This window comes from Schistocerca nitens, chromosome 2, assembly GCF_023898315.1.
Source record: "Schistocerca nitens isolate TAMUIC-IGC-003100 chromosome 2, iqSchNite1.1, whole genome shotgun sequence".
Lineage (NCBI taxonomy): Eukaryota > Metazoa > Arthropoda > Insecta > Orthoptera > Acrididae > Schistocerca > Schistocerca nitens.
The window spans coordinates 725,005,816-725,033,591 of NC_064615.1; the positions used below are offsets into that span (position 1 = coordinate 725,005,816).

The window sequence follows — 27,776 nt, forward strand, 5'->3', positions numbered from 1 at the left end:
AGACAGTTCGGGACAGTACGGGAGAGGACACCGCGAGTCCAGGACGGTATGGCACGACGGATGCACAGTCGGCGGAAAGACTTGGACAGTTGAGCAGTTTGTGTGTGGTCACGGAGGATAGAAATATTTCAGAGTGCCGACCTGTGCTCTTGAGTGATTTCCCTGGCTTCTGCAGTGAAGACGTAGTATACGTTCAAAAGCGAATATCTCGCGAGCTATGTTTTTCTTCATAACTAATTTCTTGAAGTAGGAATCTATTGTTTCCCTGTTATTCAACTTATATTTTATTTAAATGCTGGATCATCAACACCAATAATTGATTTGCGGAAATATACTGCATTCTCAAAAGTACTTGTACTATCGTACTCATCATTTAAAGTCGTTAAGATAGTACCTGCAGATTTTATTTAATTGCAATCTTTCATTAAAAATTTATGTTACATTCATAATTCGCAATTGCCGAGTGATAGAAACCTTCGACCATTCGATTCATGTGTGTATTCTTATCGTATACTGTAGACTTAGCAGTATTTGGCCTGTAATGCGGCAACTACGTATCCCAACCCCTAGACAATGAAACCAGCCAAAGCTTTTAATATTGCAGCTCTGAGTCGGAGGGTACTTAGTTGAGGTCCATCACACCATTTCATTTCATTATTTGAAATCCTGCAATAAGCTGCTGTTAGCTGTGCAAATCCACTTGAGGTCCTTTGTTGTTTTTAAAAGCCTGATTCAATAAAAGTTGTCAGTGAGAGAAACTGATCAGTGCAGCTGTGGCTTAGGTGGAATACTGCCTGTTCAGCAGACAGATTTTGGAAATTTTGTGGCTTATCCTATTGTACACTATTCTTTCCAAAAATTTATACACTGTGCTAGTTAAAGTCATGAGTGGGTAGCTTTGAGGTTTTTCATTTGGTTTGCCTGGTTTTAAGATGGCTGTGAGTTTTGCTCATGTCAAATCATGGGTTATGTTACCAGTTTGGTGGATATGTTACCAGTTTGGAGAATATCAGTAAAGAATGCTGCTAGCAGACCTAGTACATATTTCCCACTGTTGATTAGGAATTCCGAATGGATGCCAACAAAATCGAGTACCTTACCTGATAGTTATGAAATTTTGCTAAATAAAATAGAATTTTATAGGTCGAGTATAATGATGAGGACCTGGATCAAAGTCTTGCCAAAGAGATAGGAAGCAGAGGACAACAATTACTGAAAGTAACAGAATTCCAGCTTCATCTAAGTGGAATTCCAGCTTTATGTAAGTTGGGCACAGTCAATACTGTAGTGCCACAAGGCTTAGTCGTGGGGGACTTGCTATTTATTATATTTATAAACAACACTCCTCACTAAGTTTCACTACAGTGAATAAGTTCACACTCTTTGCAGATGATACATCTCTCCTAGTGGATAAAATAGCAAGGAAAAATCGGGAAACTTGTGCTAACTGTGTATTTGCTGATATTTCCAACTGGTTTAGCTCTGAGAACCCTCTAAATATCAGAAAGCTCTTTGTTCCAGTCAGCAAATTTAGCAAGTGAACTCTACAAAGCTCTTGGATGTGTACATTGATAGCAAATTTAATTGGTCCTGCCTTATCATAGATCTGCCAAACTTTTGTCATATGCATTATTGCATCGTCTACTCATAAGGATACCATTAGAACTGCTTGATTCTTCTGTGCATTGTGTTGTTTCACATGGGTGGTCTTCATCCAAAGAACTCCTGCGGGAGTTTGTTCCAGAAGCTACAGGTTTTTGCAGTGACTTCAATATACCCCCTCTCTTGTATGTTACATCAATTAAAAGCCACTCTCTTTTAAAAACTGATAATGCGTATTATGGCCTTAGTACGAGGTTAAAACAGGACTTAGGTAGTGACCAGATAAACTTCACGCATGTGCAGAAAGGAGTAAATTTCTCAAGTATGAAAGTTATCAATGCACACCCAGATAAACTTCACACATGTGCTGAAAGGAGTAAATTACCCAAACATGAAAGTTTTCAATGCCCTACTTGCAGACATAAAGACACTTGCTTTTGGAACACCTAAAAAAGAATACCCGATCCAAAATAAAAAGGAATACCTATTCCAAAATTCATTCTACTTAATTCATTAATTTTTTAGTATAAATGAACATGCATATGTGTTGTTAATTGCATAATTCGGATATCTGATTGTTGCAGTCATACATATAAATTATTTTTGTTGTAAAATATGTATTGAGTCTCAAGTACAGCACTAATGTGAATGTCTCCCAGTGGATAAAATGGCAAGGAAACATCGGGAAACTTGTGCTAACAGTGTGTTTGCTGATATTTCCAACTGCTTTAGCTCTAAATATTAATTCTGATGTCATGTTTTATTGTGTACTTTATTTATTTTCACATATTAGTTGACTCGAGTCCAATCCTGAATCTACCATATTGTGCCTTACTGACTCCTTTATTGTAAATTTTATAAATTCATAATTGTAGATATTGTAAAAACACTGACTTAGCCCATATCCTAGAAATTTTAATGCTGTTAAAGTCAAAGGAACTTCCAATAAAAGAAATAAATAACTAAATTACTTAGACTGGATATCAAGATCAAAAATGCTCCTCAGTTGCATCCACTGTGTGATAAGGAAGTACCACTCCACACTAGGTAACCTTGCAGTACAAGAACCATCTTTACAACAAATATCACAGGTACAACAGATATCACCCTATCAGTGTCGCCTTCGGTCTTTAGAGGGGCCAAGCCACTCCTTTTTGGCACAATGCCTGTGGACAGTTCCACAAATTAAGTTTTCATGAACACTTTGTGGTTCTCTTATGGTGCTTTTTTATTTATTTTTCATTTTTGAATAGAATTGAGAATGATGTGCTTGATCTGATCAGATGAACAGGAGAATGATGATCATGTAGTTCTGCAATAAGTTTTAACATTCTTTGTTGCATCATCAGTGATTTAATGTTCAACTCAAGGAGTGCCGTGCAGGGTTCTTTATTTGTTGATATTTTGGTTAAAGAACACTGCTTTAACACAAGATTTATATTATAATTAAGCACCATTATTCTACATTAATGTACACTGATGGGTCAAAAATAGGGGCGTCTGTCACTTGCTGGAATAAATGGTAGCACATTGTGAAGTCTCCTTGCTTTCTCTTTCTATACTGCACTGAAGTTATGCACAAGTGGAGAGATGTTAGTCGGAAAGTGGTGAAAACTATCTCATGATACCATCCCTTTCTTCTGAATATTTTGTTTCCTTATGATACATTTCCACATGTGATTAGCTTCTTTCTCATTTGACTCGTTGGCCATTGTTTCTAGGTTGTTGTTTATTCACTTGTTCTTCACTGTATGATGCACCAGTAAAATGCTGAGTAATTTACTGATGAACACAAAACGAACTTCAAATATGTCGCTGAGAAGTGCATTGGGACCCTTGCTGATGTCATATATTCGTGACTTGGCTTACATTATCAGTAATAACCACAGACTTTTTGCGAATGTTGCAGTTGCCTTTAATGAAGTACTATCTGAAAAAAAAAGAGCTGTACAAATATTCTGTCAGGTCTCAATACAATTACCAAGAGGTGGATAGATTGGCAACATGCTTTAAATGTTCAAAAATTTAAAATTTTACACTTCACAAAACACAGTGTGCTGTGAGTAAAGTGTCAGTGAGATACTGTTGAAATCATTCAGTTCATACGGATACCAGGGTGTAACTGTGTGTGGGGAATGAAATGTGCAAGCTCAGTTGTAGGTAAAGTATGTGGCAGACCTTGGTTCATTAGTTCATCAGTAGAATACTGGCAAAATGCAGTTGATTTACAAGGACACTGTTTACAAAACATATGTGCATCTCATCTTAGAATACCGTTCAAGTGTGTGAGACCGATACCAAACAGGAGTAATAGTGGAAACCAGACTATGAGCAGCAGCAGCAGGGCTTGATGGAAGAGGCAACTGGTTGGGTGTAAGGAGGAGGGATGGGGGAGGGATAGCAGGTTAGAGGTAGGGGTCCGTGAAGGGCTACTGAGGGGGCATGCAGGGACGACGTGGATAGAGGATAGGGCAGCTAGGTGCAGTTGGGAGATTAGACAGAGGGCAGAAGAGAGGGGGATTAGCCCAATAGGAGGGGAGTAAAAAGAAAAGACTGGGTGCGTTGATGGAATAGAGGGCTGTGTCTTGCTGGAATGGGATCAAGGAAGGGGTTAGATGGTTAAGGACAATGACTAATGAAGATTGATGCCAGGAGGGTCACGGGAACACCAGATATGTTGCAGGAGTTCCCACCTGTGCAATTCAGAAAAGCTGAACTGTGTGGGAAGGATCCAGATAGTCCAGGCTGTGGAGCAGTCATTGAAATGAAGAATGTTGTGTTGGGCAGCATACTCAAGAACAGGGTCGTCTAGTTGTTTTTTGGTCATAGTTTGTCAGTGGCTATTCATGCAGAAAGACAGCTTGTTGGCTGTCATACCCACGTAGAATTCAGCACAGTGCTTGCAGCTTAGCTTGTAGATCGCATGACTGAGTTCACAGGTAGCCCTGCCATTGATGGATTAGGTGACGTTTACGACTGGTTTGGGAGAGGTGGTGGTGGTGGGAGGATGTATTTAACAGGTCTTGCCATCAGTGTGGTCAAGAAGGGAAAGTTGTGGATAGCTTAATGGTGCACACTGTAGCATTCAGGTCTGTCTGTAGAGATCGCTGGAGCCTCATGGCCACTGGCTCTCAGCTGACATACATCTACAGAGGGACAAGCTCAGGGTTTATCTTTTCCTGCATTTACCTCATAACATAGTTTTTAAATTTTGTGGTTTTTTTCTGTTTAAGAGGTTCAGTATCTTGTTTTTGGAAGGATACTGGTGGTAGGATGGCAAAATCAGGAGAACTGGAGCCTGACTTGACTGGCTGACTAATCGAATGGACAGTATCCTAATGGATACATTTGTCATATGTCCCACATTGATTTCTACAGTTATTTCATGCAGTGTTGTTTCTCTGTCAGCACTGACAGCTCTACGCAAACACCATTGCTCTTAGTCAGTAAATGAAGGCTGTTGGCCACTGTATTGTCCGTAGTGAAAGGTAATGCCTGAAATTTGGTATTCCCGGCACATCCTTGATACTGTGGATCTCGGAATAATGAATTCCCCAATGATTTCCAAAATGGATTGTCCCATGCTTTTAGCTCCAACTACCATTCCCTGTACAGAATCTGTTAATTCCCATTGTGCGGCCATAATCATATCGGAAACCTTTTCACATCAACCATTCTAGACTCAGCATTGTACCGTGTGTGTGTGTGTGTGTGTGTGTGTGTGTGTGTGTGTGTGTGTGTGTGTGTGTGTGTGTGTGTGTGTGATGCACAAGTTGTTACCTCCCTGTGCACGCAGAGGAGTTGGCCTGTCTCTCTGGGTACACTGTGTGTCTGGGTAACGACCATGAAGCCACTTCTGTGAGTGGTGCCCGTGTAGAGAGCCTTCGTTCAGAGTAGGCTGCATCGTGGTGGATTTCTTGTATAGTGAAAAGAAATTATCAGCCAGTGGCCATGAGGCTAGCTAGAATCGTGTAGAACATTTATAAAATAATTATTTGTCATGTGGCAGGCCTGTTTTCCACAGTGTTAATGTTTTGTAGAATGATTTCCTGATCTTCACATTTCTTAACTTTTTCACCTTCTACAGGTTCCTGTGCATCCCAGGGGCTTGCCACACTTTGACAGATTCGTGCTTGGCTACCATAGGGCCCCAGCCTCTGCAGCATCTTTTCCCTTTTGTACTGCATGTCTAGCTTCTTGCTATTCTTTTTCCCCTGCCTTGGGGAACATGTCTTGGATGTATTTGGAAATGTTTTCTGCATATTCAGTAGCCAATATCAGAACAGTTACTCCACTGTTTTTTGTTCCTTTTTTCTCTTTGAGATTCCCCTTTTTCTTCTTCCTTCCTGTGCACTGCTGAAGGCCAGTTGACATGTCATGTCTGACATGTAACAGGTGACTGGGTAATGTGTAATTTTCAGCCCCGGGTTAACAGGTAGGGCTCACATGTACCCCCGGTACAAGCCAGGTCCAGGGAGGGGTGATTGCCTGAGCTGCTACCTTCCCAAAGTGCCAGTTGGTCCCCCTGTGAGGTGTTCAGTAGGTGTGACCTGAGGTGCGAACAATCACCTAAGGCAGGTGTGCCCCCTTTTGATTGGCAGGGGGTGGCACCGGTTGGAAGGAGGACGTCATCAAAGACATTGGCAAAAATGCGGGATTTTCTCTCAATGAAGCAGCCATCATCTACACAGTCAATGTCTACCAAACATAAATAGAGTGAGGTAAACGATTTGTAGTTCCCCATGCACCATAGTTCCTCATGGTTTCACGTACTGAAGACACTCAGTCCTTTGCTATGGTAAATCCGTTTATTATTCAGAAAGTTGTTGTTGCAATTGCTGGCTCTGTGAAATCCTGCTCATGTTTACAAAATGGCACTTCGCATTTGGAGACTACTTCTGATTCTCAAGTACACCTGCTTGCAGCTTCGCTCCTGCATTGTTATCCTGTTCGAGTGGAAGTTCATCGAATGCTGAATTCTTCCCTCGGTGTTGTTTACAGTAGGCTGTTCAATGGTCTGACTGAGACAGAAATCCAAATGTACCTCTCTGATAAGGGTGTCATTGCAGTCCATTGGTTGATGTAAAAGGTAGATCCATCCTCACACACTGTAATAATAATAATAATAATAATCCCCGTGGAGGCCCGGGAAAAGAATAGGCCTCCAGTATGTTCTGCCATTCGTAAAAGGCGACGAAAAGAACAAACCACTAATAGGGCTAACCCCCCTTTTAGTGTGATGAGTTGGTTCAGGACAAAACTAAAGAAGCCTCGGACAAGCGCCGTCATGGTCGGGGACGACGCTTGAACCATATGCCCACCCACAATGGTAACGACACTGCTAGCCAACTGGAAAATGATTTAAATCCAAATAGAGGTGTTTTGCAGGATATGCTTCCTACAACCACCCTAGAAGTAAAACAAAGGCAGAGGATGAGATGGTCAGATGAAGTTAATCGACACCTCATGTTCTGTTATTACCAAGCAACAAACCTAGGAACCAACACAACTGGATACAGATCACAAGTATACACAACATTTATTACCAGATACCCAGAATTAAAATTTTTAACAGAACAACGACTAGCTGATCAGATCCGTGTAATAATAAAAAATAACAGGATACCCCAGTCAGAATTAGAAAACATCAAACAACAAGTACAACAAATACTGGAACAAAATAATGTGCAAACAGAAGAAGAAGAAAATAGAGTAATGGACTCAAACATCCCAGAGCAAACAAACAAAGAACAACACGCATCAATTAAACAATCAGAGGAAAACGAAATCTTGCGACAGCCACCAGAACAAGCACAAATAGAACACGAAGTGACACACATGTTAGATATAGAAGAAAAATTTCAGCTGACATATATAGAATACAAAGACACAAATACAGACATTAGACCGTTCTTGCATAGACCGCCAAATAACCCACAAGTCGAAACAACAATAAAAACTATCAACACAATCATACACAACAAAATAAATGAATATACAACTATGGAAGAGTTACAACTACTGGTTTATATAGGAGCACTCACTACACTAAATATACACACTAGGCAGAGATCAGAACCAACCAACACACAGAAGAAACCCACAAAACCAGCATGGCAACACAGGCTACAGATCAGAATAGAAAAACTGAGAAAGGACATCGGACAGCTAACACAATTTATAAGAAATGAAATGTCAGAAAAAAAACGAAAAAGGTTAGGTAAAATCTCACAAGAAGAAGCGATAGAGCAATTAGATGAGAAGAAGCAGAAATTACAAGCATTGGCCAAACGACTTAGGAGATACAATACAAGTGAAAATAGAAGGAAACAAAACCAAACATTCAACACAAACCAAAAGAAATTTTACCAGACAATAGATAACACACACATTAAAATAGACAATCCACCAAACATAACAGACATGGAACACTTCTGGAGCAACATATGGTCAAACCCGGTACAACATAACAGGCATGCACGGTGGATACAAGCAGAAACAGACACATACAAGATGATACCACAAATGCCTGAAGTGATAATTTTGCAACATGAAGTCACCCGAGCAATTAATTCTACTCACAATTGGAAAGCCCCTGGAAAAGATAAAATAGCAAATTTGTGGCTAAAGAAGTTCACCTCAACACATTCACATCTAACTAAATTATTTAACAGTTACATTGCAGACCCATACGCATTCCCTGATACACTTACACATGGAATAACTTATCTGAAACCTAAAGATCAAGCAGACACACCAAACCCAGCTAAATATCGCCCCATAACATGCCTACCAACAATATACAAAATATTAACTTCAGTCATTACACAGAAATTAATGACACATACAACACAGAACAAAATTATAAATGAAGAACAAAAAGGCTGTTGCAAAGGAGCACGAGGATGTAAAGAGCAACTGATAATAGATGCAGAGGTGACATATCAAGCTAAAACTAAACAAAGGTCGCTACACTACGCATACATTGATTACCAAAAAGCTTTTGATAGTGTACCCCACTCATGGTTACTACAAATATTGGAAATATACAAAGTAGATCCTAAATTGATACAGTTCCTAAACATAGTAATGAAAAATTGGAAAACCACACTTAATATCCAAACAAATTCAAATAATATCACATCACAGCCAATACAGATTAAGCGTGGAATATACCAAGGAGATTCATTAAGTCCTTTCTGGTTCTGCCTTGCTCTGAACCCACTATCCAACATGCTAAATAATACAAATTATGGATACAATATCACTGGAACATACCCACACAAAATCACACATTTGCTATACATGGATGATCTAAAACTACTGGCAGCAACAAATCAACAACTCAACCAATTACTAAAGATAGCAGAAGTATTCAGCAATGATATAAATATGGCTTTTGGAACAGACAAATGTAAGAAAAATAGCATAGTCAAGGGAAAACACACTAAACAAGAAGATTACATATTGGATAACCACAGTGACTGCATAGAAGCGATGGAAAAAACAGATGCCTATAAATATCTAGGATACAGACAAAAAATAGGAATAGATAATACAAATATTAAAGAAGAACTAAAAGAAAAATATAGACAAAGACTAACAAAAATACTGAAAACAGATTTGACAGCAAGAAACAAGACAAAAGCTATAAATACTTATGCAATACCAATATTGACCTACTCATTTGGAGTAGTGAAATGGAGTAACACAGACCTAGAAGCACTCAATACACTTACATGATCACAATGCCACAAATATAGAATACATCACATACATTCAGCAACAGAAAGATTCACATTAAGCAGAAAGGAAGGAGGAAGGGGATTTATCGACATAAAAAACCTACATTATGGACAGGTAGACAATTTAAGAAAATGCTTTATAGAACGAGCAGAAATCAGCTAAATACACAAAGCAATCACTCATATAAATACATCTGCTACACCACTGCAATTTCATAACCACTTCTACAACCCTTTAGATCACATAACATCAACCGATACGAAGAAAGTTAATTGGAAAAAGAAAACACTACATGGCAAGCACCTGTATCATCCAACACAGCCACACATCGATCAAGACGCATCCAACACATGGCTAAGAAAAGGCAATATATACAGTGAGATGGAAGGATTCATGATTGCAATACAGGATCAAACAATAAACACCAGGTATTACAGCAAGCATATTATTAAAGATCCCAATACCACAACAGATAAATGCAGACTTTGCAAACAACAAATAGAAACAGTAGATCACATCACAAGCGGATGTACAATACTAGCAAATACAGAATACCCCAGAAGACATGACAATGTTGCAAAAATAATTCATCAACAGCTTGCCTTACAACATAAACTTATAAAACAACACGTTCCCACATACAAGTAAGCACCACAAAATGTACAGGAGAATGATGAATACAAATTATACTGGAACAGAACCATTATAACAGATAAAACAACGCCACATAACAAACCTGACTTCATACTCACCAATAAAAAGAAGAAATTAACACAACTAATCGAAATATCCATACCCAATACAACAAATATACAGAAGAAAACAGGAGAAAAAATTGAAAAATACATCCAACTGGCTGAGGAAGTCAAGGACATGTGGCATCAGGATAAAGTTGACATTATACCAACTATACTATCAACTACAGGAGTCATACCACACAATATCCACCAGTACATCAACGCAATACAGCTACATCCAAACATATATATACAACTACAGAAATCCGTAATTATTGATACATGTTCAATTACCCGAAAGTTCCTAAACGCAATGTAACATATACCGTACAGTTAAAAGGAAGTCACGCTTGATCATGGTCCGCGTCACTTTCATTTCGAACCAGACCTACGGTCTGAGAAAGGAAAGAAATAATAATAATAATAATAAATATTGCTTAATATTATTGACTGTGCATATGAAGACACATTTTTGTAGGATATAATACGATTGCGTTATTGAAATGTTCTGTGCTTATTTATATCTTTTGACCATCGGACTTGACTTACATTTTAATTGTAGCTGCAGGCAGCAGACTCCGAGAACACCAGCGCTTGTCGTAATCAAGAAAATCCTCTTCATGTGTTCTTCTCTTCACTTCAGTAAATAAAAAAATACTTGATACTGTTATTCAGTATAATATTATTTACACACACATATGATAAAAAGAGCTTGAAATACTTCATATCTAAAATCACTCATCTTCATCGTCCTTCTACATGCAAGAGACGTGAGAGCAAAAAACAAAAAAAACTGTACAAAAATTGAATGTTTTTTTCTTTCATTTGTCTGCGCCTTACCACACATTTATAATTAATGTCTTCGCCAACTCTCTGGTTGCTTGGTGTTTCACTTTTTGTTTTTTAATAAATCTTAATTTTACAGCATCCTGGGAGCCTTTCATCATGTACCTACACAACACACTCCTTTTCTCACTTTTGATAGAATGGTGCTGAAATCAAAGATCAAAGTGGTCTATGAAGTTACCACAGTCCGACCGTCCATTCCAAACCCGATGTGCTGCTATCAGTGTCATCATTACAACTACACTCGAATGTCCTGTCTACACCCGGCCAAACGTGTAACCTGTGGTAGGGGTGCGACTGTCCACCTCCTCCTCCCCACTGTATAAACTACAATGGCAACCATGTCACCTCCTCCCAAGATTACCCTGTGTATCTTGATGTGCGGTCTGTCCAGGAGATCCGATTGAAGGAAAAAGTGTCTTACCCGGTTTCTCGCAAGTTGTCAGCTAGTTGGAAACCCTTGTTCTATCATCTGACACTTAAAGCAGTACTGTTTTTGCTATATCTCACTCCATGAAGGACATGACCACACCGACATGCGACATCAAATTCAGCACCATGATTGTGAAATCGCCCACTGTCATGGTAGCATCCCCATCTCCTCCTCCAGCTGTGCAGCAGGCGACCAAACTTCCGCCTTGAGGGCTGAAGTCACCTGCTACACAACCAGCAGGCTGGAAAGGACAGGAGGAATACTTCTGCAAAGACTTCCTACGACCCTCCAGCTGACAAATATCTGAGTCTTCCTCTGCCAGCTGGAAAGGCTCCAAGAAGTCAAACAAAGGCAAACAGTCTTCTCGTTCACAGACATGGAGGTCCTCTTCAACAATGTTGCCACATGATACCCTCACTCGGCCAACCACCGTGTCGCCGGTGTGTACCACCAACCATTTTTCTGCTCAGGACTTTGCAGACCGACAGAAGGAGAATGCCGACGCCCCTGTAGGCCACATGGAGCAGGATCCTTCTGCCTCTGTGCCCTGTAGCAATGAGTCTTCAAATGCTGGCACTCGGCAGACAGTGGAATGACACCTCTCCATTTTTTTCCTCCTCCCCTTTGCTTGTTATGACTGTCCTTCAGTGGAACATTCATGGCCTTAGGTCCAACAAATGGTTCAAATGGCTCTGAGCACTATGGGACTTCACTGCTGCGGTCATCAGTCCTTAGATCCAACAAAGAGGAGTTATGTCTGCTCTTAGAATCGCTGCGTCTATTTGTTCTCTGCCTCCAGGAAACAAAAATTGCGTCCTCGCGACCGCTTTGAGCTCTCGTATTTCTTCCCAGTCTGCTTTGACCTTCCTTCCGAGGATGGCATTCCATCTCGTGGGGGATTCATGCTGCTCATCCAGGATGATGATCATTGTTAACCCCTCTCCCTGACGACCTTGCTTCAAGCTGTTGCATTCCTCATTTTCCTTCCTCACTTGACCTTTTCCCTTTGTATCGTTTACATCCCTTCATCTTTTGGTGTCACCAGGATAGACTTCCTCCAGCTTATTGGGCAACTCGCTCATCCTTTTCTGCTGCTCAGTGACTTTAATGTGCACCAACCCCTTTGGGATTCTCCCATAACCAGTTGGAGAGGTGCCATCGTGGCTGACAATCAACTTAACCTCATCTGCCTTAACACGGGAGCACCCGTTTTCCTTTCAAACTCCACTCACACCTATTCCCATTTGGACCTCTTTTTCTGCACTGTACAGCTTGCTCATCATCTCAAGTGGACCATTCTCTGACATGTACTTGAGTGACCATTACCTGTGTGCTATCCAATTGTTAACTCCTACCCCACCATTGTGCACACCCAAACGGCAGCATTCTAAGGCCAAGTGGAGGCTTTAGATCTTGCTGGCGACCTTTCGACAAACAACATTTCCATAGTTGTGATGAACAGGTAGAATATCTTACAAATGTTATCCTTACCACCACAGAACATTCCATACCTCGCACTTCCTCTTTACCATGCTGTGTCCCGATCCCTTGGTGGACTGGGGCATGTTGTGATGCAATTCATGCTCAGAGACTGTCATCCTACAATTCGTTATAAACAGATGTGTGCACAGTGTCGTTGTGTTCTTCGGGATAGCAGGAAAGCTTGCTGGATTTCCTTTACTAGTTTTTTTTTAACAGTTCCACTCCCTCTTTCCGTCATGTGGGCCAACCTCCAATGATTATCTGGGACCACTTCCTAATCTCCAGCCTGACCCTAGCAGATGATGTCATAGTGGACTCTACTGCTATGTCCAACAGCTTTTTTGCGAAGATTTCAAGCTCCATCCATTATCACGCTGCCTTCCCCCATTGGAAGCAAGTGGAGGATGCTCAGGTGATACCTTTCTCTTCTCAGATCGTGAGTGCTACAGTGCCACTCTTACAATGAGGGAGCTACATCATGGTCTCACCTCATCCCGATCCTCCTCCCAGCGCCAGGTGATGTTCACATTCAGATGGTGCAGAACCTTTCTCTTGCAGGCAAGCACTTTCTTCATCATATGTACAATCACATTTGGACAGAGGGCATGTTTCCCAGACGCTGGTGTACCTAAGCCCGGCAGGGACAAACACCTTCCTTCCAGTTACCGCCACATGTCTCTCACCAGCTGTGTTTGCAAGGTAATGGAACGTATGATTCACGCCCGGCTGCTATGGTGGCTCGAGTGTTGCAATTTTTCTAACCACTGCATAGTGTGGATTTTGAGCATGCAGTTTGCAGTTGACCATCTCATCACTTTGTCAACCCATGTCATGAATGGTTTTCTGTGGCAAATACCAGACTGTGGCTGTGTTGTTTGATTTGGAGAAAGTTTAGAACACCTGCTGTAGGACTAGTCTCTTCCATACTCTGTACACATGGAGCTTCCATGACCGCATGCCCCATTTCCTTTAGGAATTCTTAAAAGACCAAATTTGACCATTTTGTGATTTATTACAGTTCTCGACAGACTTGTCTCCTTGAGTGGCATCTTCAGCGAAGTCTCGATCGTCTTTACAATAGCTTTCGCTTTTCCTCTGACAAAACTGTTTGTATGAATTTCTGCCTGTGCAATTGATTTGTTCCACCAATTTTTTGTCTTGGTCCTGTCACTCTTTTGTTAGTTGAAACTACAAAATTCCTGGGGCTCGTGTCAATAAGAAACTTCCTTGGTCCTCCCACGTTTCTTGCCTGGCCCCACACTGTACGCGGTCCCTCAATGTTCTATCTGTCCTCAGTGGTACTTCCTTGTCTGTTTGATACTAGACTGTGGGTGTTTCGTTTATGAATCTGCACGTCTGTCCCTCTTACACTTCACCGTCTTGGCATATGTTTGGCCACTGGCACCTTTTACATGCTGCACACTGTGCATTCCTTAGTCCAGGAGAGCTGTAACTTGCTCACTCTTGATGGAGCCATTGTGATGTTTATGTGGGTTTCTGGTCATGTTGGTCTGGCAGGAAATGAGGCCGCTGTTGCTGCTGCTAAAGCTGGAGTCCTCTTACCTTGGCGTGCTATTCCTTCCATTCCCTCCGATGATCCCTGTGTTGCCGTCTGTCAGCAGGTGGTGTCATTTGGGCCTCACCATTGGTCCTCCCTTCATGGGAACAACCTCCTAGCAGCTTGGACGACCTACACTTGGCCCGATAGTACACCGTAAAACACAGACACTGCAAAATAGCATTACATGCCTAGCCAGGCCACAAAGGTAATAAATATCTCTCTCCCTGCACGGGAAGTCATGGCAACTGTGTGTGTGCCCAGGATGTGGACCCATGGTAGCATATGGAGGTTTTGGCCAGTGCAGGAGATGTGTGTGTGAGCTGAAGTGGTTAAGGCTTCCGCTCATGTAAAGTGGGAAATCCGGACTGTGTTTGAGTCCCAGTCTAGTGCAAATCTACTTGTCACTAATAAATTGTGCAGCTTAAGTCTAATCATTTTTGCAACTACAAATACATTTCTTCTTTTTCGAAAGAATTTGATGGTCTACACAAGTGAAGGCCTTTTGAGAGATCATAAAAGATCCCTTCTGGAGACTTTTTTTTTTAAAGGCTTCGTAAGCTTTATTGTTAAGAGCGTATTGCTTGTTCAGCTCAGAGACTACCATGAGACCCTAATTGACTTTTGTTGAGGATACTGTGGAAATTAAGATTATCGGCATTCAGTCGATGCATGAGGTTTTCAAGATTTTTTGAAATGATTGTTAAAAGGGAAAGTGGGCAATAATTTGACTTTTTTAATCACATTTTTTTTATAAAGAGTGGTATTTTTTATCACCTTTTTTATAAAGAGGGATATCAATAAAGCCAGTTTTAGAGTCTCAGAGACAATTCTTTCTCACAGAGGTACATTAAATATGTTGCAAAGACTGGAATTATACAAGTATAACAATATTTCACTTGAAGTGTTGTCATCATCAGCAGAGTTTTTATTTTAAATGACTTCTCGATCTCATTTACTATAGGTTCCTGGTATGAGGGCCATTGCTTTGTTCACAGTTCCTTTGCAGCCAGCCTGCTCTGCTGCTGTCAAAAAATGTTTGTTCAAGATTTCTGCAGCCATTTCAAGATTCTTTGCAATAGTTTCACTTTGTTTAACGTCTGTGTGTTTTCATGTTCCCTGTTTTCCCACCAGTTTCCCTCTTTATCACAATCCAAATGGTTATTACATTGTTTTCTGGCTTCTCGATTTCAGATTTTATGCACATAATCTTAGATTTATTTCTTACATTCTTTAGGATACTACAGTAAAGTCTGTAGCACTGCCATTTCTCTGGGTCATTATAAGTTCTGAGAGAAGTAAACAGCATCCTCTTTGTTCTACAGGGTGTTTTTATTCTTGCAGTGAGCCAGGTCAGTGTCTACATGACTGTTTCTAGGAAAGGTAGCTTCAGGTAGACACACAAGTTAATTTAGAAACATGCTAGTGCTATACTTTGTATTTGCATCTGTTTACTGAAAACTGGACTCCAGTCTATCTCTTGTGGGCTGTATTTGAACTTTTTAAGGATCTCATCATTTATTGCCATAAAAGATTTCCGGGAATGTACAGAACTGTTGCATGGATTTAAATCAGTGAGTGTAAACAATTGACCATCATGGTCAGAAAGGGCATTAGCAGTTGAATGTATACTGATACTGTCGACTCTTGACTTATCTATGAATATATTGTAATCAGACTTTGACAGGTATTGGGACCCCAGTCGGAACATCTACTACCATGATCGTGTTAAGACTCAACTAAATGTTCTAAAACTGATGCACTTCTGCTCTCATTTAGAAAATGGACATTAAAATTGCCTGCGATTATTAAATTCTTGGACTTAGAGTACAGTTGGGATAAAAGAGAATCTGCCTGTCTCAGGAACACATTAATGTTCCCTAAGAGCTCTTCAAAGTGCTAACACTAAAATTGACAAGTCAAGTATAATACAATACAGAATGTACATAAAGTCCAGGAACACTTTCAATTATTTATTGCATAAGAAATAAACATTGTGCAGTTGTCATACATATTGCATTTTGAAGAGAAACTCTGAAAGTTTTTTTTTTTTTTACAAACATTCGATATGCCAACCATGAGTGACCCGGCAGACGTCAATACGGTAATTGAATTCTTGCCATACCCATCCCAGCATGGCATCGTCAACTGTGGCAGTCACTTCCCATATTCTCTCCTGGAGCTCTGCTACATCACATGATAGAGGCGGTACATACACCAGATCTTTAATGTGTCCCCACAGAAAAAAGTCACACTGAGTGAGATCTGGTGATATGTCAAACTCCAACACACAGAAAGCTCGCTCCGCACCTGAACTCGCCATGTTTGCAACTAGCGCTGACTATCGGCAAATTACCAAACTACTCTGTGGCAGTATACATGGAAAATAAACTTTCAGGGTTTCTCTTCAAAATGACAAATGTATGATACCTGTACAATGTTTGGTTCTTGTGCAATAAATAATTTAATGTGTCCCCGGCCTTTATGTACATCCTGTTTATACAGTACATATATTTCAAAATGTTGCTCTACACATTGACTCTTTAAAGCTAATGCTCTGTATGATCTTATATTTTTTTTGTAAATTACTGCACCATCTTTTTCAAAGATGGTTCAAAGGTATGTGTTACTAGACAGTATCCACTCAGCATCAACATTTCAACTTCATCTCTCATATGGCAGTCACTAAAACAAAATACATCTGCATCTGTGGATCCTCTAAAAGACCCGAAATTTCATTTAATTATCTGCAAGTCCTCTTATATTTTGGTGAAAAACTGTCATTGCTTTAGTGTTTGCTGAGAATGCAACTTTCACCTAAAAAGTATATGAGGGCTTTGAAACAATAGGCTCATTGTTAACTGTTTCTCTTAGAATGTTCTGAGCTTGACAATTAGTCTGATAAAATTGTTTGTGCCATTTAAAAGGAGTAGGTTCCAAACATGGAGTTATTTTGTTGTCTTATTCTGTAATTGCTGCATTTAAAAGGATACATAATGCTTTTTTCCCTGGCCCATTTAGGTGCAAGCTGTGGCTAACAAACAACTTTCTACTAAAATTACTTACATCTGCAGCACAGGTATTGCTAAAATTCTTGCAAGTCTGTGTTGATTTATTGTTAGTTTGTGTGACAGTTACATTTATACAGGATTGTGGACCAACTCATGTCTCTTTTGAATATTTACAACAATTACCTTGGAGAGATGAAGCATCAAAACTCTCTCCTTGAGTGTTTGTATAACATCATAATGGTCATTATAGGCTAGATTTTAGAACCATATGTTAGGATCACATAATCATATTTTACTCTTTCATCATTGCAGCCTACGATGACTTCCTGAATTTTAGCACCAGATTTCACAATTCCACTAACCTCAGCCATGCTGAAACTGCTTTTTACAATTTCAGTCATATCTCTCCCATGACAGCAAAACTATACACATGTTTTGTGGCAGTTTCTTTTCCCCTAAAACGATCCATATTTCTTCCAAAACTTTCGCCCTCTAACTGCTGAAAGTTTAATCTTCACTATACCAAATATAACTCTTTTATGATTGTGAGCAATTAAGCTTTTTCTGTATCTTCTGAAACTTAGTACAGTTTTCTTCCTCTTATTCATTTCATAGGAAGCACCCTTTTCATTTCAAAAGTTTGTTCACAGTAAAATGTTATGACTTTATTTTCATTCTTGTGGTTAAAGTTTTTGTTAATGTCATATTTTGTAGACCACTCTTGTAGCTTTTCATTCATATTGTGTGTTCTTATTGTTTATGAGATGTGAATTATTTTTAGGTGCTATGATTCCGCTCAGAAAATTGCAAGAGCTAGTGATTCCTGTGAACATGATGGCATTAAATGCTGTGAAGCAGCTGACCAGCTCACGGTCAGTGCCCATTCGTGGTACTGCAAAAGTCATGAGTAGTAATGGTGAGTGCATTGGGTTTCAGTTTTATTACTTTTAGTGTAGTGAATGAACAAATAATTTTAACCTGCTGTAAACTACTGAATTAAGTTTCAGTATTTATATATAATATATAGGTGTGTGCTGGAGAGGGTGGATTCGTAGTTGGGGTATTAGCACATTTGTTTATCAAATGTAACAATAAATATACACTGAAGAGCCAAAGAAACTAGTACACCTGCCTAATATCGTGTAGGGCCCCAGCAAGCATGCAGAAGTGCTGCAACAAGATGGGGCATAGACTCGACTAATGTCTGAAGTAGTGCTTTAGGGAATTGACACCGCGAATCCTGCAGGGCTGTCCACAAATCTGTAAGAGTACGAGGGTTTGAAGATCTCTTCTGAACAGCACGTTGCAAGGCACCTGACTATGCTCAATAATGTTCATTTCTGCAGAGTTTGGTGACCAGTGGAAATATTTAAACTTGGAAGAGTGTTCTTGGAGCCACTCTGTAGCAATTCTGGACGTGTGAATTGTCACATTGTTCTGCTGGAATTGCCGAAGTTTGTCAGAATGCACAATGGACATGAATGGATGCAGGTGATCAGACAGGATGCTTACGTACATGCCACCTGTCAGAATAGTAGCTAGACATATCAAGGCTTCCATATCACTCCAACTGCACATGCCCCACACCACTACAGAGCCTCCAGCAACTTGAATAGTCCCCTGCTGACATCCAGGAACCATGGATTCATAAGGTTGTCTCCATACCCGTACATGTCCATCCACTTGATACAATTTGAAACGAGACTCATCCGACAAGGTAGCATGTCTCCATTAATCAACAACCAATGTTTGTGTTGACATGTAGTCATCAAGGGTACACGAGTGGGCTTTCGCCTCTGAGAGCCCACATTGATGATGTTCCGTTGAATGGTTCCCACACTAACTTGTTGATGGCCTAGCATTGAAATCTGCTGCAATTTTCAGAAGGGTTGCACTTCTGTCATATTGAATGATTCTCTTTAGTTGTCATTGGTCCCATTCTAGCAGGATCTTTTTCCCACCACAACGATGTCGGAGATTTGACAATTCACCAGATTCCTAATATTCACCGTACACTTGTGAAATAGTCGTACGGGAAAATCCCCACTTCATTGCTACTTAAGAGAAGCTGATTCCCATCACTCATACGCTGACAATAACACCACTTTCAAACTCACTTAATTATTGATAACCTGCCATTGTAAAAGCAGTAACTGATTTAACATCTGCACCAGACACTTTGTTGTCCTATATAGTGCCATATTTTGCCTGTTTACGTGCCTCTGTATTTGAATATGCACACCTATACAAGTTTCTTTTGCGCTTCGGTGTACATTTATGGTCGTGTTGTCATTATCATTCCTTACATCATAGTAATACAAAAATCAGATACAAAGAAGACAACATATCTAGAATTTAGAGAATGTTACAACTAGAGAGATGTACCTGAAAATATGTAGAGCTTCCTTTTGTTTTAAAATAAATCTGTTATCTTTCATGGCAAATAATCTAATCAATGCCAGGTTCCTTTTGGGTTTGTCCTATATATCTATGAGGTATTCATGATCATCTTGTCCGCTTTGGCATTCACCAAAATTGATCGCCTGAGGAGCTCAAACTGATACACAAATGAATCTGATTTCCATTGTTGCCACAGACAATATGTTGCGAATGTGAGTCTCAAGGGAGACGTTTCATAGATAAGTCCCTGCAGTCGCAGTATCCTCTGTGTCCTTGGTGGCTCAGATGGATAGAGCGTCTGTCATGTAAGCAGGAGATCCCAGATTCGAGTCCTAGTCGGGGCACACATTTTCAACTGTCCCCGTTGACTTATATCAATGCCTGTATGCAGCTAGAGGTATTCATTTCATTGTAATCTGTTAGGTTCACAAATGTTGATCTGAGTGTCACATCATGTATTCTGCCTCATAGTTTCATAAAATCATCTTCTGTTGCTCAATAGATTACTGAGTCCTCCACATAGCAGCCACATACATTGACAGCTGAGACGGACACTCTGAGCAACACTTCACCGTATAAAGTTATGAAGATTAAAGGGAGGCTTGATATAACATTATTCCAGTTTATGAAGATTTTGCAGGCTATCTCACCTTTCATAGCTGGTAAACACTGAGGAGGTGTGTCTCCCGTGAAATAAGATCACAGAGGAAAACAAATGTACATCAAAAATATTACCAACCTTTGGAGTGGAAATCAGCTTTAAATAAATGTGTGACACGTTCTAACTGTCTGGTTGAAGTCTAACATGTACATGAAAGACCACAGACTGTAGCACCACAGAAACTGACACAGACGGGTAAAACTCGCTGTATCCATACCAGTTTGTAAGCTGCATATGCCTCCTGTGTGGTGACAAACATCTCAGGGAGCTTAGTATTGCATGACAGAGTGTGAGGTTGGCGAACATGGTGTTCTCGAAGTGGAGGCTGGCCAACTCTGTGTACACTTCAGTGACTACCCCACAGTGTGGTGGTGGGATGTTGCACATTACAGGGAACAGAGTTCTCAGCTTAACTGCCTGTGTATGTGTATGAAGCAACAACCTCAAGGTGTGCTATGAGCTGATGGAGTAGATGACTCTGACATGAAGTATTCACGAAAGGAAGTTTTCTGGATACCTGCTGATTCTCTGTTCTGTAGGCTTGCTCTGGTAAGTGAGGGCTCTGCCTGAGTTGACAGGACCAACCTGGTCTTGGGGTGATCATGGAACATACATCATCCAGTAAAAATACTCCTGGTAGTTTGGGTGGACTATTGAATAGTGCGAAAACCAAACTCTTTAAGAGAAGTCAAGAAGTCAGCTCTCGTGAACATACATAAGTAACTATATATGACAGTAGTATCTGTTCCCGAAAGAACAGTTACCGTGGATGACCATGCAGCTTTGCTAGAAATGAAATGATAATTAAATGGACACCCTAGCTGCAAACAGGCGTTGATGTACTTCATTGGGGACATGTTGAAAATGTGTGCCCTGACCGGGACTCAAACGCGGGATCTCCTGCTTACATGGCAGACGCTCTATCCATCTGAGCCACTGCGGGCACAGAGAGTAGTGCGTCTGCAGGTACTTATCCCTTGCACGCTCCCTGTGAGATCCACATTCCCATCATGTCCACACCACTACATTCGTAGTGCGCCTAATAGATGTTTGCCCATCATACTCATTACTCGTGGCAGATTAATCTACCAAGTCCCGTACGAGTTCTGGCATAGCGTGTGCGTTCGCACAAGAAGGTCAATGGCCGGGAAGCCATGTTTTAACTATATATGACGGTAGTATCTGTTCCCGAAAGAACAGTTGCCGTGGATGACCATGCAGCTTTGCTAGAAATGAAATGATAATTAAATGGACACCCTAGCTGCAAACAGGCGTTGATGTACTTCATTGGGGACATGTTGAAAATGTGTGCCCCGACCGGGACTCGAACCCGGGATCTCCTGCTTACATGGCAGACGCTCTATCCATCTGAACCACTGCGGGCACAGAGGGTATGCGTCTGCAGGGACTCATCCCTTGCACGCTCCCCGTGAGATCCACATTCCCAACATGTCCACACCACTACATTCGTAGTGCGCCTAATAGATGTTTGCCCATCATACTCATTACTCGTGGCAGATTAATCTACCAAGTCCCGTACGAGTTCGGGCATAGCGTGTGCGTTCGCACAAGAAGGTCAATGGCCCGGAAGCCATATTTTAACTATATATGACGGTAGTATCTGTTCCCGAAAGAACAGTTACCGTGGATGACCATGCAGCTTTGCTAGAAATGAAATGATAATTAAATGGACACCCCAGCTGCAAACAGGTGTTGATGTACTTCATCACTACGAATGTAGTGGTGTGGACATGTTGGGAATGTGGATCTCACGGGGAGCATGCAAGGGATAAGTCCCTGCAGACGCACTACCCTCTGTGCCCGCGGTGGCTCAGATGGATAGAGCATCTGCCATGTAAGCAGGAGATCCCGGGTTCGAGTCCCGGTCGGGGCACACATTTTCAACATGTCCCCAATGAAGTACATCAACAGGTTAGGAGGTCATTTGGTGAGATGTAATAGATCTACACACTGGTGAATTAAAGGAGAAATGGAAGTCTGATAGGGTGACTAATGTACAACATATTGTGAACAAGTTCTGTGAGTAATGCAAAAGATGGTTGCATTTGTTTTGATTTTCTACTTTTTCCCCCCTCCAATATATCAAAGCAGTGTGTATACCCACTTAAAAGTCCAGACCTACATACCAAATTCATCAAGGTGTTAAAATGCCAGCTTTTTGGACATAATATGTTGATATGTGAGGGCCAGGCAATATGTGGAAAATGTAACAAAGCTGCCAGTAAAATTGCCACTGCTCATACACTTCTGCCCTCTTGGGTTAATAATGGTAACTGTCTTGGAGAAATGGATTGAGAAAATTAAAGTGACCAGTAGTGCAAAATAACTGTAAAGTCCTTCACAGAAATTGCTTGATTCTGGTTCTTGAGACTTTTTCAGTGGGCTTTCTGGGAAACTAGGCTACTATCTTAAAGTGTTTGCAGATTCAGGTTTAACAGCATCTCCATGCCTCTCTCTTGTGGGCCAACAAGACTTTGGAAGTCAAGAAATACTATGTCTACCTGACTGCTTTGATACATGGCTATTATGATTCATGTGAGGAAAGTGTGAGTTGTGCTTCAGGTGACTTATGTTCATGGAATCTGCATTGATCAGCTTGGAGGTGGTCATTCTGTGTGAGATACTTCATTACGTTTGAACTCAGAATATGTTCTGAGATTCTGCAATATATGGGTGTCAAAGATACTGGATGTTAGTTTTGCGGATAACATTTACTGCCCTTTTGTTGGTGGGTGTGACCTGTGCTTTCCTCCAACTACGAAGCAGTGTGTGTTTGTGTGTTTGGGGGGGGGGGGGGGGGCTTGCAATATATTATAGCTAAAAATGGGGCCAATTCAGCTGCAAATTCTGTATTTAATCTGATAGGGATTTCATCAGACTCTAAAAGATTTATTAAATTTGAGCAATTTCAGCTGTTTCTGAATGCCACATATACTAATAGCGATTTCACTCATCTTGGCAATGGCGCAAGAATTAAACTGGGGAAGTACTCCTGGATTTTCTTTTGTGAAGAATATTTGTAAATGTACAGTGTGGTCTATTGTTGTATCCTATTTTTATCTATTTATTATTGCCATTAACAACGTTATATGGTTGGTTTTGATTATGTTATGTACTATGGTCCTTGCTATTCCTTGTTTCCACATACGCACCAGTGTTAGTAACACACTGTTGCAATCGGAGTACAATGTTCCCGCCAGACTGTTGCAACATATCATTTGGTACTCACGCAGAGTCGTCTCTTATGACTGCTTCTAAAGTGCCTAAGTTGCACGGTTTTCTGGCATACACTTTCTCTTTCAAATATCACTGGAGGAAAAAATTCCAATGCAGTCAAGTGTGGACTTCTCGGTGGCCACTCAACATTTCCATGACATCCAATAGAATGGCCTGGAAAAGCATTGTCATGCCGTTCTCATGAAGTCAGTGCAAAATGCAGAGGTGCTCTTTGCGCATAAAGTGCACATGTCAGTACCATCCCAGGTTAAAACAATGGAATGAACAGAAGTTTGTAGCATATGAGCATACCTCTGTACATTCATTGTTTCATGAAGAATGTAAGGACCAATGAGAGTATAATCTTGAATACTACACCACACAGTCAATGAAGTATGTGAGTGCAATTTTTCAATCATAACTCCAGGATCATCATTACTAGAACCCCAGTAATGGTAGTTGGAGATTTATGAACCTATTTATGTGGAACATGGCTTCATTTGACCACAAAATATCAGGTTATCTGGTTCTTCTTATGTCCATTGTAATGTCGATTCAGTAAACACTGTCGTGTCCGTTGGACCGAACCATATGATAAACCAGTTTCCCTCTGATATTCTCTCAGGGACTTTGTGGAACTTCACACAAATGCCACAGCAGTACTGGTTTTAGCCACTTCACTAACAGCTGTCTTTGGGGGCCCAGCACCCCCTTTCGTGAGTAATCAAACATGTGTGCAGCAAATCCACGTGCCATGTCTTTTAAATGTTTTCACGTCCAAAGTCACATCTCTTCCCCTCTCCTGTCTCCTCCATTGTTTCACTATTACAGGCAACTGGCATACTTCCATCCTAGCTGGAATCTGAGCACGGTCAGAAATATGTAGCCTGTGCACTATCTTCACTTAATTTGTGGTTACAGCTACAATAAACAATAAATACATAACAATTACATAATGGTATAGAATGGAGCATAAAGTAACGGTGGAGTGATTTGTCTTAAATCGTTTGTGATAGAACAGCAGTGTAATAAAAATAGGAATATAATAATGGATCACCCTGTAGTTCAGCATTCCAATTTCAAGAGTGCCTGGTCACCACATTTTGCTCCACTGACAGCTTTTACATATGACCAGAATTTCTTTTGTTTTTTGAGAGGTTTTCCAGTAAAATTCTGCTATGGTAATCAGTAAAAGCATTCTGCATTGCTCTTTTGACAGCCCAACATTTTGCATTTTACATTCCACTACTTGTGCTCCCATGCTTTATTTTGCACTGAGTGTTTCAGTAGTCACAGTGATTTTATCATCCAAGTTAAATCAACACAGAGTAGTAAAACTTCCAGCCTGACAATCTTTGTGTGGTCTTTGCACTTGACAAGAGAGTGAAAAGTCTCAAATTTCAGAATTTTTAGGATATGTACGACAAAAACAATGGCTGCCCAAAGTTCTGAAAAGTGCAGAAAATCCGACTAACACTATAGTCATAAATGTCTTTGTCACTATACATTGCAAATAGGCCTTTTCTCTCTATTAAAGCCCTCATTCTTGGGATCTCTACCTCTTCCTCCACCTCCATAAATTTTATGTAGTCCAGGTAATCCATAGAATTAAATATTTAATATGCAGGAATCAAAGAACACACCTTACTCTCTAATTTTACTCCTACTACTGCTTAGGAGTAAATTTTGGCTTTCCCAAGTTACTAATGGTGCTCTCCGCCAGTCGTGGAGTAAATAAATTTACTTTGGGAGCAAATGAAAAATTTACTTTGTTGTTCAGTAAACTCTCTTGGAAGTCACTGATTTCCTTCTCCCTTATGACTTAGTACTTTATTTTTCACTTATTCTTGGCTGATGCTCACCACTCTTATTTAGACTAATCACAGTTAATTTTGTAATATGAATGGGCCATAGCAACATTCTTACATACACGAAGAACATAGAAAAGCCGCAAAAATGTTAATTAAGTTCTGTTACTGACAGTAAGTGACAAATTAAGAAATTATGTTTGCTGTCAAAGCTTGGATGGCATGAACAGATGAAGTTGTAATAACAACTGTTGTGTGCTCTGACTGTATAGATCTACCAGGAGGCTGGAGTTTTAAGAGTATAATGTATTACTGTAATTCCTTTGTGGATGATAGACACAACAGATACAAGAAAAGTCTATGTAAAGTGTAGATGTGAGTGGTTGACATTATTTGTGGCATAAAGACAGACCACAAAATATATAGTCCGTGTAGGAAAAGAAAACGCATTTGGAAGAGAAATTTACTACTACTAGCACTGAAAGCAGAAACAAGATCTAAATATTGACACTGCTTCCGAAAAATTGAAGCATTTGAAGGATTGAAAATGGGTTTGGTACTTTAAACTATATCTTAGCAACTCCATTTTGGGAACTAGACATATGGTAAGTGAACACCTTGTAAACCATGTCAAACAATTTTAAATCAGAGAACATAGAAACCTCTCTTTGTCTGGGAAGACAGATTTTGTGCATAGGAAATAGTTGCAGGATTCATAAACAAAAGTGACTCGTGTTGGGAAACGTGGATGAGCTGTATCAAGCATTCAAAAAGATGAAAATATGGAACTGAAAATAATGGTATCCAAAGTCTTCCAGTTACGGCTCTAGAACTGTGTCCTGGTTGGTGCAACCAGTACCCATAGTGTGTGTGTTCACTGTATTTACCAAAATGTGAAGCTCATGTGAGAAGATTCCAGATTGAAAGATTTGACACGTGGTGCTGATTGTCAACTTAAACCTACAAACACTATGTTGCTCAACTCATTTGTAACCCTGCATGGCCAAAGTGTTGTATAAAAAAGGGTTCAAATTCAGTTCCAGATTGCTTCCCTGTATTTACATAAGATTGGTTTCAGGCCAGCTGCCCATCTTCAGATCTATTACAAAAATTATTTTATAATTACAATTCCCCCAAATTACATGTTTTAGAAAGCTTTAAGATTCTTAAGAAATTAGTTATAGTACAAATGTGTGCAACATGCCATTTGTTACAGTTACAGAGTAACCTGTCAAAAGTGTAACTGAGAGTGAACTGTCATAAGTAGCTATGAACAAGCCTGCTGCAGCTTTATATAATTTTTTTACCTGATTGGTGCAACACCTGCAGCACTGAAAAGTGCACTTTATTTGTAGAGAGAGGACTGTTGTAACACACAGCATAAAGCATGAAAATGAAATTTAATAGCATTAAAATGTTTCAGAAGAACCTTATAAAAAAATTAAACATTTATTTAAATTATTTTATACGGATCCCATTCGGTGCAAAATTTGTAGCAGTTGAAAATGCCCTCTACGGACTAATATAAGACATAAAAATAAATGTTGTGTGACTAGGTCTCCCGTCGGGTAGACCTTTCGCCTGGTGCAAGTCTTTCGATTTGACGCCACTTCAGCGACTTGCGTGTCGATGGGGATGAAATGATAATGATTAAGACAACACAACACCCAGTCCCTGAGCGGAGAAAATCTCCGACCCAGCCGGGAATCGAACCTGGGCCCTTAGGTTTGACATTCTGTCGCGCTGACCACCCAGCTACCGGGGGCAGACATATATGACATGAAAGATGTTCATAAATGTAACAAATGAAGCATCAATGAGGACATTATTATTAAAAACTTTAAAAGAGCCTTAAAACATCCAAAACTATTTCCTACTCCTTAAATTTGGTTATCATGGAGCCAGTAGCACCCAAGAGCGCTCTCTGTGGACTGAAATATTTCACACATGAAAATGTTCCTAAGCATAATATATAAAAAAAATCAGGGTTCTAATATCATTAAACTTTAAAAGAAAATTAGAAAATTCTGAAGTTCTCTTCTCTTCCCCTTGTTAAGTGGTTGTAGAGTTACTACTGCACCAGACTGAACACACCAGACCAAACACTGTCCCACATTGAATCTTCCTCTGCGATTCGCTACCGCCGGTATGCTGAGGGCTGCTGAGCTGATGTCTGCTAGAGCGCCCACCTTGTCCCCAAGCAAAGGCTATAATAAGTCTTTGAAAATTTCTTAATAGTTCGTATGCTTGTCAGT

The 27,776-nt window shown here is 40.2% G+C and overlaps 1 protein-coding gene and 1 non-coding gene across 4 annotated transcripts in view; both read left to right on the forward strand.

Annotated features, from left to right (window-relative positions):
• Positions 1–27,776, forward strand: part of LOC126236919 (aspartate--tRNA ligase, mitochondrial) — a 161,727-nt gene that overhangs the window by 5,414 nt on the left and 128,537 nt on the right. For all 3 annotated transcript variants that reach the window (XM_049946575.1, XM_049946574.1, XM_049946576.1), the window contains exon 2: positions 18,197–18,331. In XM_049946575.1, coding sequence (XP_049802532.1) covers positions 18,202–18,331 — 130 coding nt within the window. In that variant the 5' untranslated portion in view covers positions 18,197–18,201. The remainder of the gene's footprint in view (positions 1–18,196; positions 18,332–27,776) is intronic.
• Trnat-ugu (transfer RNA threonine (anticodon UGU)) lies at positions 22,296–22,370 on the forward strand. Its single transcript has one exon. It is a non-coding gene; the product is annotated as a tRNA-Thr (tRNA).